Source organism: Apostichopus japonicus, chromosome 20 (assembly GCF_037975245.1).
Source record: "Apostichopus japonicus isolate 1M-3 chromosome 20, ASM3797524v1, whole genome shotgun sequence".
Classification (NCBI taxonomy): domain Eukaryota; kingdom Metazoa; phylum Echinodermata; class Holothuroidea; order Aspidochirotida; family Stichopodidae; genus Apostichopus; species Apostichopus japonicus.
In genome coordinates this window covers 8,338,403-8,358,104 of record NC_092580.1, presented here as the reverse complement: position 1 = coordinate 8,358,104, position 19,702 = coordinate 8,338,403, and the positions used below count along the sequence as shown (strand labels likewise).

The window sequence follows — 19,702 nt, the reverse complement described above, 5'->3', positions numbered from 1 at the left end:
CATGCTTTTCGGATCGCGGGAAGAAATAAACTACACAAGGTGCATTTATTATTGTAATACCGAATTTGTCGAGGTTGACCATCAAACAGGCACTGAAATCGACTATCAGATCATAGCCTCACTAGTGTTGCTTTTCCACAAGAAAACGTATCGTGTTAGAAATTCGTGCGTTGCTTCGTCGTCTTAATATTAATCGATGTAATGGCAGTGAGTATTTTTTAAGCAATATCCGTAAAACGTTATTAAAACTTTAAGTATGTCATCGTTTCACTTTGTGATAAAATCTTTAAAAGTCTTTGTTGCATATAATTATCAGTAGGGAAGCCTATGTGTGAAGCCACAAGCCTAGCCTAGGCCCTAACTTAGTAAGGCATATCGTATTGTGTTCAGATACAATGTAATATTAATATAGCCTAGATTCTAGAACTCATTACTCCATGTCGATACTACTACTAGTTGTAGTAGAGTTCTTCAGATGTGAAGGCCACTGAACCTAAGCTAAAGCCTAAAGAGCCAACTCAGCTAATATGGCGTAGGGCCTAACATTATTAGGCCTAGACTATGCTAATTAATGTTTCTAAATCAATTGCTCGTCTCGATCACTTCATTCACTGTTAGTGTGGTGTTCTGTCAGACTAACTGATTGTGCAAAGAAAAGTGTTGTATTTTTTATTTGGCTTTTGAGTACTGAACTGCATTTTATTTTAATTTTAACACAAATGTTGCATTGTCCTATGGAAAAAGCCAGACAATTATGTTATCTGCCTGTTACAACTAGCACCGAGTTACTCTTGTGATCTGTAATTATCAGAAGGACTGTTGGACAATTAAATCTGCTAAAATCTGCAAACTTTTAAGCCAATGACCCAGTAGCTTGCAATTACATGAACTGGGCAATGACCACCAGATCCCCACCCTGCAGAATCTATGCTCAAAATTCATGAAAGCTAGCATACACTACTGGCAAGCTTTGAACACCTTTTATAGGTCTTTTGTAAAATCCTTTCACCCACATGATATTTGCGACATAGTTTGTGGAGAGGGTTTAAATAATCTATAGAAATAATAATTGCTGAAGTCTCTTATTGAATATGGTGTCATATATTCAGTTGAAACTTGCAATCAAAATTTGTTGAAGAATAGTATTTTGCAGTGTTCTTAATGACCATTCCAGAACAAGTAAGTTGTAGAATTTCAAAAGTGTTTATTTGACTTCTTTAGGATCAGGCACAGTCAGATGCATTCTCTGATCCCACAAGTCCAGGAGAGGATGAGAGATCCGGCAATGTGGCTCCTACCTCTAGCCCTGGGCGCAGTGATCTTCCTCCCTTTGAGGATGAGTCAGAACTTCATGGAGGAGACGGTCTTGTAGAGGAAGAAGAAGATGGAGAAGAACTGTTTGGTGATCGTTTGGAGCGGTGAGAAATCATTTCCTTTCAAGTTCATGTAGGCATTATAGTCTGTTTGATTGACTTCATATTTGTTACAAAGTAGTAACTAGTTCATTTGGTAGTTGGGTCTTAATTCTGCTTTTGATTTTATACTACAGAGATTATCAGCCCATCCCAGAACTGGACCGTTATGCTAGAGAGGGCTTGGATGATGATGATTATGACAGTATGGACCCAGAGGCTAGAGTAGCAGCAGAGAGAGCAATGAGAAAAAGAGATAGAGAGGAAGGACTTGCTCAGGGTCGGATGAGGCCAGACCTCTTATATGGTACAGCATCATTCTGTAGCTGGCTTTTGTGTGTGTGTATGGGTGTGTGTTTCTGGGTCTGATGTGTGCATGTGGGGGTGTATCTGGGTCTGATATTTACCTGGCAAAAATCACCTCATGATCAGCGGTAACTAAATGTCAATCTCAAAGTGACTTATAGAGTTCATATTCAACAAACTGGTTGATAATATTCAAGAGGCACACTCTCGTACATAGACATGACAAATTAGCCATTTCCATGTTCAATTTATATGATCATCACACTTTGACAGTTTTCTTCCATTTGTTTCTAAATTGAACAGAGGATAGTGATGATGAACAGGAAAGACCAGCCAGAAGAAGAAAAATAGCAGAAAGAGCTGCAGAAGGAGTGGAAGATGATGGCGAGGTATGAATATTCATTATACTCAGAGGTCAGGTCAGGTCAACCATGCAGATGTCACTGTTTCTTTGGTGAATTGGTTATAGTGAGGGACAACTTGGATGGATCTTAGAGAACAAACACTAGGAATCTTGACAATCAAATATTTCTGGCCACATCGCACCCTCACCCTCCTTTGTCACAGGCGAGGGTTCTTGCAACCTACAATGTGCCTGTATGGGAAGTGCTATTGCTTCCCATCCAATTCCTATCTAGCAGTTCTCTTATGTTTGCATTCCAGATGATGGAAAGCATAGAGAATCTTGAAGACATGAAAGGTCATACTGTTAGGGAGTGGGTGTCCATGGCAGCTCCTAGACTGGAAATTTACAACCGCTTCAAGAACTTCCTGTTCAACTTTGTTGACAACAAGGGTCATAATTTGTATGCAGCAAAAATTAAACAGATGTGTGAAGGTAAGGCTATTAATATGCATTAGGTAATGGTAGATGTTTTTGTGCAACTCATTGAAGTCTCATTGTTGCAATGACATTTTAGTTGTTGTTTGGGATTCATAACTATACATGGTTACATAAATTCATATTGACATAATTATATAACATTGATTATAATTATGCTGGTGGAGGCCCGATTTTGCAAGAAAAATTTGAAGACTCTGTTGCTGTTTTCTCGTACGTTTACTTGTGACTGGGTTCTGTGATAACTCAAAGTGATAGAGAAAATTGGATGGTGACAATTGGAAGTGCAAACAGAAGATTGAATGTGTTAGACTTTGATTTATTGTTTTGTTTTAATGATTGCTCTGTAATTTTCTCCTCCCATTAGCTAATAAGGAGAGTCTAGTTGTGGATTACAACATACTTGCCTCTCATGAGCAAGTTCTTGCTTTCTTCCTACCGGAGGCTCCAGCAGAAATGTTGACAATCTTTGATGAGGCCGCAAAAGAGGTTGTTTTATCAATGTTCCCAAAATACCAACAAATAGCAAAAGAAATTCATGTGAGGATTGCTGAGCTTCCCTTAGTTGAGGAACTAAGAACTTTAAGGTAAATAGCTTCATTTATGTAAACCACACTTACTTGAAGTTTGTTAAGAACACCAAGGTAGACACACGTTTTGGCTATGTAATGTATCGCATTGCTATTTAATAGCACTCAGATGTTTCATAAATAATTATTGGTATACATAATAGATTCTGGCTCTTACAATACCATCGGTTGTGTTTTTCATTGCTTACATACAGGGAGGGGCCCGGGGGTCACTGGGGGCATGTGCTCCCCCTACACTTTTTTCCAAAATAGCAAATGTGCCCTACTGAAATGTGCCCCTTTGATAAAGAACTGTCTTTTGGATATCTTAAACCTTTGTTAATTTTAATATTTTATTTTAATTATTCACATGCACCATAATAGTATTGATAGCATTCTAACATATATATATTTGAGTGATATGTCGGGTGTGTATCGGTTTATAGCAAAACGAGTGGTGGTTGTGGAATGAGAAAGTGCCCCTCTGATGTTTTGCCCCCCCTCCCCCACTTTGTGGAAGTTCCTAGCCCCTGCTCACATGCCATGTACTGTTATTTATCATGTTTTTATCATGTTCATTTTACAGGCAGCTCCACCTGAATCAGTTGATCCGTACCAGCGGTGTAGTTACCAGTTCCACTGGAATCCTGCCACAGTTGAGCATGATCAAATATGACTGTCCAAAGTGTGGCTTTGTTCTCGGTCCTTTCTATCAAAACCAGAACCAAGAGGTTCGCCCTGGAACCTGCCCAGAGTGTCAATCCACCGGCCCCTTTGCGATAAACATGGAACAGGTAAGCTGTCTGTTTAATGTTTGTATTCCCATCTAGCAGAAATGATCCAACTACCAAGGTACACATGTAAAGAATATTTATGTTTCATTAAATTATCAGATTTTTGTCTCTTGTTCTGGACATGACCCATTCTGAGAATGACTTTTCTTAACCCAATTTCTGACTGGCCGTGATAGACCTCATCTTGCAGACAAACCACCAAAGTACCTTTGTAATGAATATAATGTTACATCTTGTAATATTTATCTTTGTTCTGGACATGTCCGATGCTGAGTAAGAACATTCATATATGTAACTCCATCTCATCTTGCAGACGTTATACAAAAACTACCAAAGAATTACAATTCAAGAGAGTCCAGGAAAGGTTGCTGCTGGCCGACTGCCGAGGTCAAAGGATGCTGTCCTCTTAGGAGACCTAGTAGATAGCTGTAAACCTGGAGATGAAATAGTAAGTTAATAACACTGTATGTGCTAACCTTTGAATAGAAGTTAATATGTTAACCCTGAATGTTTTCTGTAAGTATGACAGATTATCTACTCTTTGAAGAGTGGTGTCTGTAACTCTGTATTATTTAGTTGTGTTAACTGGCTTGAAGTCAGTAACGAAAGTCATTTTTCAAATTGTCTTATCTAATGTGTGGGAAGCCTCAAATGTTGCCTATCATAGTGGAGAATGTCTGATGAGTATGGTCCTATGTTATGTCACTAGTTTCCTAAATTTAACACAAGGATTTGTAGACACTGCAAACCTGATGTGACTTGTTGTATATCAAAAGTTTGAAATGACTGATAAGTTGATATCTACATACTTTCAGGAACTGACCGGAACTTACCACAACAACTACGATGGCTCATTGAACACATCCAATGGTTTCCCAGTCTTTGCTACCGTTATACAAGCAAACTACATCACTAAGAGAGATGATAAAATGGCTGTTGCAAGCTTAACAGATGAGGACATTAAGACCATCGTCTCTCTTTCAAAGGATGAGAGGATTGGGGAGAGGGTAAGTTTGGTTAGGTGGATTTCTAATTTTCTAAGTAGCATAATTAGCAAAACTGAATTTGTGCTATAGGTAGGCATGGCAAGTAAGCTTGTGTTAGTGTGTAACACTGTTTAGCTTAAGAAACAACGTTTATTTTTAGTTGTTCATAACTACAGAGAATACTCCCCACACTTGTTATGAAAATTTGAAACTTTTACATCAAGTTTCACCTCCTGTCTTTGAGCAGAGTACTGCATGTCGTAAATTTTAAAACTTGAAAATTTGTAAGAAGATCATTGTATTTGGTGGGGTTGAGCTTACTGAATTTGAGTAACATTATAATGTAGCAGTTTACTACTGTAATTTGAGTAACATTGTAATGTAGCAGTTTACTACTGTAATTTGAGTATCATTGTAATGTAGCAGTTTACTACTGTAATTTGAGTTACATTATAATGTAGCAGTTTACTACTGTAATTTGAGTAACATTGTAATGTAGCAGTTTACTACTGTAATTTGAGTAACATTGTAATGTAGCAGTTTACTACTGTAATTTGAGTAACATTGTAATGTAGCAGTTTACTACTGTAATTTGAGTAACATTATAATGTAGCAGTTTACTACTGTAATTTGAGTAACATTGTAATGTAGCAGTTTACTACTGTAATTTGAGTAACATTGTAATGTAGCAGTTTACTACTGTAATTTGAGTAACATTGTAATGTAGCAGTTTACTACTGTAATTCGAGTCACATTGCAATGTAGCAATTAACTAATGTAATTTGAGTAACATTGCAATGTAGCAGTTTACTACTGTAAATTGAGTTACATTGTAATGTTGCAGTTTTCTACTGTAAATTGAGTTACATTGAAATGTAGCAGTTTACTACTGTAAATTGAGTTACATTGTAATGTAGCAGTTTACTACTGTAATTTGAGTAACATTGCAATGTAGCAATTAACTAATGTAATTTGAGTAACATTGTAATGTAGCAGTTTACTACTGTAATTCGAGTCACATAATGTAGCAGTTTACTATTGTGATTGGTTGGCGTAGAACTTTAATGTTTGGTAGTTGTATTGGTGAAAAAACGGTGCTGTTTATTAAATATCACTCAGTTTGAAAGAATTTTCAATAAACTTCAACAGAATGAAATGGAAAGAAAGCTGCAGTTATTGAATGATATTATTTCCATATTAAATGTATTTTCTGCAGGACTGCTCAATGTATAACCAGCCTAAATATGTTTGTATCTAAAGAATATGCCATTCTGATTTGTGAATTATTTAATTCCTTTAGATATTTGCAAGCATTGCTCCAAGTATCTATGGACATGAGGATATCAAAAGAGCTCTGGCACTCACATTATTTGGAGGAGAAGCTAAGAATCCAGGTGAGATTCTTTCACAGTTAATGTGCTCCATCTTCAAATGTACAATACAGGAACACCAAAATACTGAAACACCAAATCACAGAAACACCAAAATACTGAAACCATCAACTAATGTGCTCCATCTTCAAATGTACAATACAGAAACACCAAAATACTGAAACACCAAATCACAGAAACACCAAAATACTGAAACCATCAACTAATGTGCTCCATCTTCAAATGTACAATACAGAAACACCAAAATACTGAAACACCAAATCACAGAAACACCAAAATACTGAAACACCAAATCACAGAAACACCAAAATACTGAAACCATCAACTAATGTGCTCCATCTTCAAATGTACAATACAGAAACACCAAAATACTGAAACACCAAATCACAGAAACACCAAAATACTGAAACCATCAACTAATGTGCTCCATCTTCAAATGGTTATTTCCTTTACGACCTTAGTTTGCTGGATGTCGTGATTAAATAGGTCACTGCTAGGTTTATCTTTAAGAAGTCTCTTAAATATTTGTTGATCAAATTTAGAATGATATTAAACTGGTATAATGTCGTCTGTTACATCTCAACCTAAGGTCCCATGATTAATGTTGGTGTTTCTGTATTTTGGTGTTTCTGTATTTTTGTGTTTTTGTATTTTTGTGTTTTTTTTATTTTTGTGTTTCTATTTTGGTGTGTCAGTATTTTGGTGTTTTTTTATTTTGGCGTTTTTGTATTTTGGTGTGTCAGTATTTTGGTGTTTCTGTATTTTGGTATTTCTGTATTTTGGTGTTTCAGTATTTTGGTGTTTCTATATTTTGGTGTTTCTTTTTTTTTGGCATTTATTATTTTGACATTTGTTATGTTGTAAATCAACATGAAGATCACTGGATTCTTACTTTATATCACGTAACTATTTTATATACTTGACGCAGTCCTGTTCTTTTAATGACCTTCCTATAACTTTGGTTTACGCAGGAGATAAACATAAAGTAAGAGGTGACATCAACGTGCTCCTTTGTGGAGACCCAGGGACTGCCAAGTCGCAGTTTCTGAAGTACATGGAAAAGACTGCACCAAGAGCTGTGTTCACCACAGGGCAGGGTGCATCTGCTGTTGGTTTAACCGCTTATGTTCAAAAGAATCCAGTTTCCAGAGAATGGACACTAGAGGCTGGAGCTTTGGTTCTTGCAGATAAGGGAGTCTGTATTATTGATGAGTTCGACAAGGTAAGTAATTATTCACTGTGTAGTAGCAATGAATATGCAAGGTTTTCATACCTCTTGAGATATGAATTTGTGTCATTGAGAGTGATTGTATTAGTACTGTCAATTTAGCAAGGGATACCTCAGAATCTTTGCTAAGTAAATATTTCTGGATGATATCATCATCAGCTAGAGTTACTGGTACACATGATTAGAATAAGAGAGAGATAAATGTGGGTCATTGATTTTTTGTGGAATGTGAATGGATCCATGCAGTCAGGATAGCATTTATATGTTATTGAATACTTGCTACTTACTACTACAATGTAAAGCTTTGATAGTTGAATAGGTTTCACATAGATCTATGTAGCTTTTGTATAGCTTATTTGTGTTTTCAAGCAATTTTGTGTGGTATGCATTAATTTGAGGGTACTTTTATTCTGATTAGATGAACGATGCAGATAGAACCAGCATCCATGAAGCCATGGAACAGCAGAGCATATCAATCTCCAAGGCTGGTATCGTGACTTCACTCCAGGCAAGGTGTTCCATCATTGCTGCTGCAAATCCAATAGGCGGGCGCTATAATACATCTCTGACATTCTCAGAAAATGTGAGTCTTCACCAAGTTTCAGCTTTCATTAATACATTTCAATGTTGAGCCTGCCTTAGTTTTGTTATAATGGAATCTTATTTGCACGACTTCATGTATTTGTTGGTGGCTGTTGTTTACTCCTATTTACCATGATTCATTGTTTAGCCGGTTAACACATTGTGTTAACCTGCCATTGCGTATCATATGACTTTTTTTCACACATGTAATACAGCATTAATATTCCCAGCAATTCCTTTCTTGCTGAGATACAAAACACTGCAATAGGTCCATTTTCATTTGGAAGAGTACATTGCACAATTGTCTGTAATCTCAGATAGAAGTGACAAATGGTCTTCTCTTCATGTTTGCTATCCCTTACTGCACGATAGCTTCTTAACTAAGGAACTCCATTTTGATTTCCTCATTTTGATATTTCTTACATGCAGGTTGATTTGACAGAGCCTATTCTTTCACGTTTTGATATCCTATGTGTTGTCCGGGATACTGTAGACCCTGTGCAGGATGAGCTCCTGGCTAGGTTTGTGGTCAGTAGCCACATGAGACACCATCCTGCCAATGCTGACAAAGAAGAAGGCCAGAAAATTGTGAGAGTCCAATATGTTACATATTTGTCAATTTCATTATAAATTTGTGACAAACAATTTTTGTGTATATCTGTATCACCTATGACCCTTGAATGCTTGAATAGATTAGATTGGTTAAGTTTGTATGAAGTTGATATTAAATATGAGAACAGTATTATTGTACATGTTAGATTCATTTCTCCTGTTAGTCAAACTTATCTCATTCCTAGGTATTGTGCTTCATTCTCCACCCAATCATGGGCATTGCTTTCATTGTAGTGAAGCTATTGGTAAACTGGTGTGTGGTGTCAGCATGTCAGCACAGTTAAGAATCAGTGCAGTGCTGTAACAAATTATTTCAGTATCACACTATTGAAAGGATTTTATTTTCTCACCCTGATACATATAGGAACTGCCAAACACTTCTGGTTTGGAGAAGATTCCGCAAGAAATACTGAAGAAGTACATCATTTATGCCAAGGAGAAAGTCCATCCCAAACTGCACCACATGGACCAGGATAAAGTAGCTAAGATGTATTCTGACTTAAGAAGAGAGTCAATGGTAAGAAATTGTTTCAATTAAGTTACTTAATTGATATTTAATAACTGGGTCAGTATAAATTCATAACAACAATGGTCTTAGTTAAAGCAAATGTTAGTACTTGGTACGACTGCTATCTAACCCTTAGTTTTATTACATTTTATGACAGTTAATGTATGTGAGTTTGGGGGGGGGGGATATGAGGGAACCATTCTTGTTTCCTGTGACAAAGCTTTCCGTTTCTGTAGTAACAAGTAACCTGTATTTACTGTCAGTGGGTGTCTTAGGGATACTTGCAGGGCATGTCATACCTCATATCTCATTTTGCCGCAGGTTACCAAAGTTTGAAAAGATCTGCTTTTACCTGCAGCAGGGTAACCCCCTAGCCTTGCTGGTTACGTCATAACTCTCGTTTGTAATGACGTGGTTTTACTGGTTTCATTGCAGGTTACTGGCAGCATTCCTATCACTGTGAGACACATTGAATCAGTGATCCGTATGGCTGAAGCTCACGCTAGGATCCATCTCCACGAATATGTGACAGAAGAGGATGTCAACATGTCCATCCGAGTAATGTTGGAGAGTTTCATTGATACACAGAAATACAGTGTCATGAGAAGCATGAAGAAAGTAAGTTCAATATCTGTTATTACCTTGATTTAGCTTTTCATGATTTTGATTACTTGCCAAGAAACAAGCAACCAGTAATGTCAGTAAAGACCATGCACTCCCAACGGATACTGTCTTGTTGAATGTTGTGTATCATAAAAGATAAGCAAGGAATAGACAGGGTTTGTTTACCAATGATGATTTACACATTAGCATTTGTGAAGCCATTAGGCTATGTGCAGTGTATTGTGTTGTGATAATTCCTGATGAAGTAATTGTTCTCACTATCGTACATTCAAATTACCATAAATATGTTTAAGATTGTTGAACTCATTTATATTACACTGCAAGTATTTCTGATACAGTTCCAAATTCTGATTAATTCATATAATAAAACAGAAAATCTCCCAGAAAGAAAAAGAAAATATATTTACCTTGCACTCTTAGTTTATTAATTTAAACCACATTTTAGTTAATCAAACCCAAATATTGTTCTCATCTGTTGAACAACATTTTCCAAGAAAAAGTGGGTTCACATTTCACTGGAAGTGGGGGTTTGATCTACTCTATCACACCTTTGGAACAAAGTTTCTGGCTGTGTGTGATACCTTGTCTATGATGTTAGATCCATCACCATAGACCCCCTTGGTATATGCCAAGCTTTGAAATGTGACGCAATATATACAGTTAGTTTGTTAGTTAACTTTCTTTCTATTTCCACACATTTCTTTCAGAATTTCTCTCGGTACTTGACATTCCGTAGAGACAACAATGAGCTCCTTCTCTTTATCATCAAACAACTTGCCCAGGAGCAGATGTCATTTCATCGGACTCGCTACGGAACAGAACAAGAAATCATTGAAATCTCAGAGAAAGACTTGGCTGATAAGGTTTGTGTAAAACTGATTCAATGCTGCTGGTTACATTACTAACATTATGTAATACTGACTGTTTGATCTGGTTCAATGCTGCTGGTTACATTACTAACATTATGTTATACTGGCTGTTTGATCTGGTTCAATGCTGCTGGTTACATTACTAACATGTAATATTGGCTGTTTGATCTGGTTCAATGCTGCTGGTTACATTACTAACATTATGTAATACTGGCTGTTTGATCTGGTTCAATGCTGCTGGTTACATTACTAACATTATGTAATACTGGCTGTTTGATCTGGTTCAATGCTGCTGGTTACATTACTAACATTATGTAATACTGGCTGTTTGATCTGGTTCAATGCTGCTGGTTACATTACTAACATTATGTAATACTGGCTGTTTGATCTGGTTCAATGCTGCTGGTTACATTACTAACATTATGTAATATTGGCTGTTTGATCTGGTTCAGTGCTGCTGGTTACATTACTAGCATTACTGGCTGTTTGATCTGGTTCAATGCTGCTGGTTACATTACTAACATGTAATATTGGCTGTTTGATCTGGTTCAGTGCTGCTGGTTACATTACTAAGATAATGTAATACTGGCTGTTTGATCTGGTTCAATGCTGCTGGTTACTTTACTAACATTATGTCATACTGGCTGTTTGATCTGGTTCAATGCTGCTGGTTACATTACTAACATGTAATATTGGCTGTTTGATCTGGTTCAATGCTGCTGGTTACATTACTAACATTATGTATTATTGGCTGTTTGATCTGGTTCAATGCTGCTGGTTACATTACTAGCATTATGTCATACTGGCTGTTTGATCTGGTTCAATGCTGCTGGTTACATTACTAACATGTAATATTGGCTGTTTGATCTGGTTCAGTGCTGCTGGTTACATTACTAAGATAATGTAATACTGGCTGTTTGATCTGGTTCAATGCTGCTTGGTTACATTACTAACATTATGTAATACTGGCTGTTTGATCTGGTTCAATGCTGCTGGTTACATTACTAACATTATGTAATACTGGCTATTTGATCTGGTTCAATGCTGCTGGTTACATTACTAACATATTATGTAATATTGGCTGTTTGATCTGGTTCAATGCTGCTGGTTACATTACTAACATTATGTAATACTGGCTATTTGATCTGGTTCAATGCTGCTGGTTACATTACTAACATTATGTAATACTGGCTATTTGATCTGGTTCAATGCTGCTGGTTACATTACTAACATTATGTAATACTGGCTATTTGATCTGGTTCAATGCTGCTAGATACATTACTAACATTTTACATTTTTAGGGTCTTTGAACGTTTATGTTGTGGGGAATAGACTCTCACAGGGTTATGTACCCTTGTTTTGACTTTCTTCTTCTTTTTTTTTCCTTTTTTTATTATCATTCCAACAAGAGTCCAAACAATGTACAATTTATAATAACATATACTTTATGAACAATAGTCAATAATAATGACAACAAAAAATAAACCATTAAACTTCAAATAAAGATTTCCACTTATGCCATCTGATATCAAAAGCATTTTGCTTACAACTTTGATACATAAACTTTTCTTTTAGATAAAAATTCTTTAAATCAATTTTACCATAGTTAAAGGAAGGTTTCTCATTTTTAACCTTACTTTTGTAGACACAAAATTTCAGAACCAGAGGGATGTTGTTAAACACATAGTCTTTGTACAAATAATTTCCAAACAAAACAGGCTCTTTACTAACTACAATATTAATGTTCAATTTAATTTGAACCCAGATTTGAAAATCCCTCCATACTTTCTGAGTGAAGCTGCATTCCCAGAATAAATGAATTAAACTCTCATCTGCTACCCCACAAAAAGTGCACAATGGATCAATGGTTTTGCCAATTTTAACCATGAGAGTATTTGTCTTGACTTTCGATCAACTTGTATGTTATTCTTGTTGTGTGCATTGGTAATTCTAGGGAAGTCTAAATGGAATTCACTCATTTCTCTTACCCAGGTTAGTTTTTTTCTCCGAATGTTTTACAAGTGCAACATGTCAGTTGTTTTGTTTCCTCTGTACTTTTTGGAAGGACATTTGTTTCATGCCCCTGGTACCTGTCATCAATGCAATGATTTTGTGCAGCTGCCAAACTTTACAATGCAGTTAATTGGATAAAATATTGCCATGGTTATTGTAGTGAGTGATTTCATTTTGAACTTAACAATGATAACTGTGTATCTAGATGCAGGGATTTTTTTTTTGCTTATAACCCAGACACATAGACTATACATTTTGGGAAGGATATCAAAGGGAAAGCATCACCTTTTCTTCGACTCGCCTTTCTTTTCTGGAACTTAATAGTTAAATTTTTCATTTCTTTTCTCCATTGTAGGCGAGGCAGATCAACATCCACAACTTATCAGCATTCTATGACTGCCCGGCATTTAAAGCTAACAAGTTTACTCATGATAGCAACAGGAAGATGATTGTTCAGACAATTTGATTGGTTGGAAGCAAGTCTGTTAACCTTCATGAACCAGATACAGAATCAGTCTCACACCCGTTAATAAAAGATAGCCGGTTCAGCGAAGACAGCACTGGTGACAAGTTTCAAACAAGATGGACGGGGGAAATTCAGTATACACACCAACATGTACTGACTTAATGTTGTGATCAATTGCTAGTTTTACTCAACAGCTGTGAAAATATAAATATATATTTGTATTACTTTTAGCATAATTGCTATAAATTTGTATCTCATACCCTTCAAATCCATGATCTTATCTGGATACTTGAGCAAAGTTGTGTTACATTGTTACTGTAAACTCTGCTCGTGCGCACAATCAGAGTTTCGTGGTTTATATTAGTCTCTGTGAATTGTTTTCCTTCTTTGATTGCTCTGGATTTTTCATTCAATTAGAAATGGATTTCTCTTCCAGCATTCAGTACTCCAGCATGGAAATTATTGAGTTTTAGCAACTTTTATACAATGTCCTTGCGACAACAAAGTTTCCAACTAGGTCATTCAGGTGGCAGTGTTGTTTGACAAATATTTTTTTGACAAAGACAACGATTTTTGACAAAGGCAAACTTTGAATATAGGTAACAAATATGAGTATAAACAATTTCACATATTGTACTGGAATCTTAGCCATGTTTAATTAAGTCATTCAAGAGAAAAGAGACAACTAGTATAGAATCTTACTTATGACATTCTCTCACCCAAAAAGAATGAACTTTGCGAGGTTTTCTGAACTGATATTTGATGGATACTGAACAGTATCAAACGATGAGCCCTACACCAAACACCTTGGTCATCCATAGTCGCACATAGAAGATTGAGATTTTTCGGTCATGTAGCAAGACTCCAGGAAGATGCTCCAGCAAAGGTTGCTTTAAGAGAAGCACTGAGACATACTGCTAAACCAGTAGGAAGGCCCGTGACTACCTTGCTTGGAAAAATAAAGTCGCAGTTTAAGGACTTTAACATTAACAATTTCGTGATACGTGGCGAAAGTTAATCACTGAGCATGTCAGATAGATGAGACTCAACTTACTACTTACTACTAACAGTTTCATCATCAAACATTAATACCCCAAGTTAGGGGTTTAATCAGTGTTGTAGATTCATTCATCCCTTCAGAAATCTGTTTTTAAAGAAAACTTCATGATTTGAAAAAAACTTAATGATGAGTAATAATTGTTAAACTGATATAGGTAGCATATTGATTACATCAATCAATAAATATTTTTTGTAGTTTTCACAAAGTGAAAAGCGAACAAGAGTCAGCAAGCAATGCAAGATGAGATGGATAAATTTGTTTGGGCTGAGACTGTTATTGTACATAATTATTGTGGTAGTTACAATGTTCTTCTGCTGTGAGCAAACAATAAACCCTTTGTACATTTTATTGTTCTTTGCTGTCATTATTCAGATGCTAGGTGTGTTGGGAGAACCCAGTGGACAAGTCCAAGACACTGCAACAGTCAAATCTACAGTTATGGAGGATGGAACCATTTGTTTGATATTAATCATTAGTGATATGTTTGTAGCATATATAGGCATCTCAGTCACAAGAGAGCAGTCACAGGAGAGCAGTCACAGGAGGGGGGTGGGGGTGTTGGTGGCGGGAGATGGAATTTTAAGAATGGGATCTGATGCAGGTAAAAATTTGATAACAAGAAGTTGGTGCAAAATGAACATTTTGGGCAAAATACTTACCCTTCTTCAACCCCTCTCCCTTTCATAACCAGCAATAAGTATGAGAGCGGCTGCCATTGTCATCTAAAAATAATATTAACTTACAGAGGAGGAAGAAACCACTGTTGTTGGTCTATAAGCACTGATAAGAAACAACAGCATGATGAAAACAACAGCAAATGGGCCTTATGCACATCTGAGAATATGCTAGCCATTATGAATCATCCAAAAAAAAATGATTAGGGAGAACTAGCAACCAAATTAGAAAGAAGCTAGCAAATTTCATACAAACTTGTAACATTTATAACTTAATTTCTTTCATCACAATAACATAACACAGCAACATTTAAATCTGTAGATTTATACCAAAAATTAGGACACAACAAGCATAGGCCTGTTACCACTGGAATCAGCTTTGAAAATTAACAGATAATTGTGTCATGTCAACTCATGACACAAACATAGCTATTATATATACTTATAGAAGCCAGAGGAGGGGTAGGGTGGTGCATTGTGTGATGGTGATAGTGTGTGGAGGGATGAAAGTGGAAAAGGATGCTGGTCCCCAAATAGGACTAACCACCCAGTTTGACACACATACAACCTAATAGTCACTGTATCTTGCAATCGCATTGGTGACCTCATTGAACATAGCCTTTTAAAGCACTTCAAGCCATCCTATGCTGCATTATTTTCCCCTTCAATTTATACATCCTGTCAAGAATTAGGATTCCGGTCATCTATGGGTGAACAGCTCTATGATCTGCTCAAAGACTGCAACGTTGTTATGTAAGGTCACGTAGAATATAATTGACCATTTGCTAATTGGTGTACTTCCTATTTAGTTTAAAGAAGAAGTAATGAAGGATCATGATATTATCAAATGTATTTCAGAAGAAATTTAACCTTGTTAGTGACATTTTGGGGCGAAAGTTGGTCTTTTAGTTTTGTAAAGCTGTTTCCATCCAAAAACCCACACTGCAGCCAAAAAAAGCCTGCAGAAAGTTTGCTGTACCTGGTTTTTCATCGGATGGTCAAAATCTCAAAGCAAACAAAAAATTCTTAAATATATATATATATATATATATATATATATATATATATATATATAAATATATATAAATAATATAAATAATAAGTCTGAAACTTCGAGATGAAATTACTTTCCTGTTGTACTCTTTGGGCCGCCGTATAGAAATTTGTAAAATAAATTACGGGATTTTCCCTTGTTCCTTTATTACGTAAGGGCTCCGTTCTTCGGTGCTGCGGTCTGCTGTGATAAATACCCGCGCTGCAACGCAGGATCAAAGAACGACGTGAAACACGACCAACGTTGGCAACTGACAACATGCAACAACAAGAAATATCCTGTGCAGAATCTTACTTAGCAATTACTGAAATAAAGTTGTAACATTATGAGTCTTATTGTACAGTGATAGCAGGACATTAAAATGTAAGATATGAATAATAACGCTTTCTCTCATTTCAAATTTCTGTTAGAAAGTGAACTTAGGTTAGGCCTCGCTAATTTGAAGTACAGTGTAGCCCTAAGGCCAAAGTGAACGCATTAAATTTTATTATCAAGGCCTAACGTTAGGTCCTACACGCATACTTTCTTCTCAAGTTAGACCAATGTACTGTCAACTAGTGGTTGTGGTTAATTTGTATAATACTATTATACTAACTTAGCTCTCAAAGGTAAATCCAATTGGTAGGTGTTACACAGAGACATACAATTTTTCTGAAAGTTTTGAAAATGTTTACACACAATGTTATATTATTTATAACTAACTTGTTCTGTTGTCTGTCATGCAAGTTGATTGAGGGAGTTTCGAGGTATTATCTTATCATCTATTGGACAAGAAACCCCTTCGCAAATCGCAATGACTCCAAATTGAAAGAAGTGCATTTTGGTTATTTCTCTTAAAGTAGCTGTGTGGGCAGGGGAAGTGGAGGAAGGTGCATGGGGGGGGGGGGGGGTGGGAGATGTATGATGTCAACTGGATATAAACATATCCGGAATTTTCTCAAATGTCTGTATCAGTTTCATGCTATCTTGATGATCAGGACTGAAGGTTCGTGGGTAGAGGGAATGTTGGGGGGAGATGTATGATGTCAGCTGGATATTAACATTGTATCAGGAACTTTCTCAACTGTCTCTATCAAGTATCAGTTTCTTATTATCTCGATGATCAAAGTGTACTGGGTGTCTAATTAAGACTTAGTGAAAAATTGCACTGAAATTTAACTTAGTTGGCTATTTGTTTAGTTGCAATATCTGGTAAATAACACTGTGAAGGTCCATGTGTGGGTGTCACATGGCCGATGTGTCTTTTAGCGTAAAGTTGCAATGTTAATGGCCACTAATTTCTACCTGATACATGGAATCACAGAAACAGCAGGCTTAAAGGTCTAGTGGTTCAATGTATCTTTATAGAACCAGTGCCTGCACTTACATGAACTCTTGTTGAATATGATCAGTTACGATTACCATTTGCCTTTTGCAGGAAATTTGGGGAGGATGCTTTAATTTACCCACGAGTCAGAATTAGTGACTCACACCTATTTAAAATATGACGTTGACAAATGAACCAACCTCATGCAGTGCAAAGATCAATTCTGGACTCTGTTGCTATATCAAATTTAACATGTTTGGAGATTATAGTTTCCTAGTTTACTTTGCCACATATCAAAGATAAGAAGGTAGTTGTATATGCTTCTATATAAAGTATTGAGGAATGTTTTGTTTTCATTGGCATACTTTCTGAGGAAGTTGTTAGCATGCCTTGTATCACTACTCCATGGACAAGAAGAAATTTAGTTTTATCAATACCTTGGTAATGGACTTTGTATGTGTTTGCTAACTGATCAAGTTGATATATACAAACACAGTAACTTTGCATGTGGTAGGTCAGCTGCCATATTTACGATGATGTGAGGATAAAACAATTTGTTATTGACATTCCTGAATATTGTGAGTTTACGTGTGGCTGCCTAAGTTTAATCAGCTCTTCATGTGGAAATGGTGTCAGAAGTTGCACAAGATAATGTAAGTTATTTTGTTTTCTAGTTTAATTCTTAAGTAACAACTTTCCCAAAATATACTGCAAATAACAATGCAGACATTATTTGCAATCTGTGGGATACGATATCAGCTGCAAACAAAGTATGAAAATTATAATATCAGGAGCACTGGATCATGGAATTGATTTACAAAGCCAAACTTGTATAAAATGAGAATCGTTCGATTGTGTTTGGTGTAACATCAAGAAGTATAGGTGGGTTGTGGTACATATGGTAATGCAGGGAAAAGTATAAACTCCAGATCATTACAGTTTGAAGTTTGTGATATTGATTCATAATGAGTTACATGATCAATTCGTGTAGAACTATAATACTAGGATCATTCCTGTATGCATGGTATTGAACAGTGGAGTATATGTAGTATATTGATGGATGAAACTCATATTCTGTAATATTGCCATTGTTAACTGTAGGCCTAAGTATGTCTAGTGTGCCCTTGCCACAAGATAACCTACTAGAGGATTATTGATGTGAAATAGTAGTCCATAATAATGCAACAATCTTACAGTATGTTTGGTGTTGATGTATTTACGCTGGGACCGTGGGAACGGATCGCTTTGCATCTGGGCAGATAAGCTATATAGGTTTCTCCATCATATAAGGGATCTGTACCATTTAATCTGTGCGCAGTACTAAAAGAATACAAATTTTGACATCCTTTCTGATAGTCATTTGCTTATAATTGTTTAGACTGAAGGGGATTTCCCCAGTTTAATACTTGAAAGAGTATTGCTGAAATTGAAGGATGCTCATACATACATTACAGCATGAGGTACTGTACCTGTACAGGTCAGTATCAGTGTGTGTTATGTACACAATATGACATAATAAAATTAGCAACATGTACGGTTGATTAAGATTTGAAGGAAATTGCTTCACAAGGCCATTGATAATTATGCATTGAACTCTAATGATGAACAAGTCTTGTAATGCTGTAACTGGGTACTGCATTAATTACATGGATAAAGTATGAGATCCCTAATGAAATCTGGCTAGAATGTTTACAGTATTGATGTACAGTAAGGACTCATAGGATTAACATCAACATACTAGATTCTTCTTATTCATCCTCCTTTAATGGTGAGCCATAATGATAATACAAAAATGTAAACAGCTACAATTGTAAGTACAAATTGTATTATCCAATATTAATTGTTACTTCAGATAAAATGATGATAGTGCTGAGGTATTGTTATAATACTGCTGACATTATAAGGTGAAGAGACCTTGCCTTAGTCTGGGTCACATATACAAATATAGTACCAATAGTAATTATCAAAGCTTTGAATAATAGATATCATAAAATACCAATAGTCAGTGTCAAAGCATTGAAAAATAAATATTGTACAGTACCAATAATAAGTATCAAAGCATTGAATAATAGATATTGTACAGTACCAATAGTAAGTATCAAAGCATTGAATAATTGATATTGTACAGTACCAGCAGTAAGTATCAAAGCATTGAATAATAAATATTGTACAGTACCAATAATAAGTATCGAATCATTGAATAATAGATATTGTACAGTACCAATAATAAGTATTGAATCATTGAATAATAGATATTGTACAGTACCAATAATTAGTATCAAAGCATTGAATAATAGATATAGTACAGACCAATAGTAAGTATCAAAGCATTGAATAATAGATATTGTAAAGTAACAATTACAAGTATCAAAGCATTGAATAATATATATTGTACAGTACCAATAAT

General features: G+C 35.9%; 2 protein-coding genes across 3 annotated transcripts in view; both read left to right on the top strand.

Annotated features, from left to right (window-relative positions):
• Positions 1 to 30: 30 nt before the first annotated feature.
• Positions 31 to 14,607, top strand: LOC139962147 (DNA replication licensing factor mcm2-like). The gene is made up of 17 exons (XM_071962086.1): positions 31 to 207; positions 1,222 to 1,418; positions 1,550 to 1,719; positions 2,022 to 2,107; positions 2,382 to 2,556; positions 2,927 to 3,146; positions 3,715 to 3,922; positions 4,236 to 4,370; positions 4,738 to 4,929; positions 6,209 to 6,302; positions 7,271 to 7,521; positions 7,946 to 8,110; positions 8,539 to 8,697; positions 9,086 to 9,238; positions 9,665 to 9,847; positions 10,561 to 10,716; positions 13,091 to 14,607. The coding sequence occupies exons 1-17, from the start codon at positions 202 to 204 to the stop codon at positions 13,199 to 13,201; spliced, it is 2,661 nt and encodes an 886-aa protein (XP_071818187.1). The 5' UTR covers positions 31 to 201; the 3' UTR covers positions 13,202 to 14,607.
• A 1,586-nt stretch (positions 14,608 to 16,193) lies between these two features.
• The window catches only part of LOC139961141 (uncharacterized), a 58,267-nt gene continuing 54,758 nt past the window's right edge, over positions 16,194 to 19,702 (top strand). The window contains exon 1 of one of the 2 annotated variants that reach the window (XM_071960062.1): positions 16,194 to 16,352. Coding sequence is in view for 1 of the 2 variants with exons in the window: in XM_071960061.1 (XP_071816162.1) it covers positions 17,922 to 17,948 (27 nt within the window). In the remaining variant the exon portion in view is untranslated. Of the gene's footprint in view, positions 16,353 to 17,534; positions 17,949 to 19,702 lie in introns of those variants that run through there. The other variant, XM_071960061.1, reaches the window with a different exon arrangement.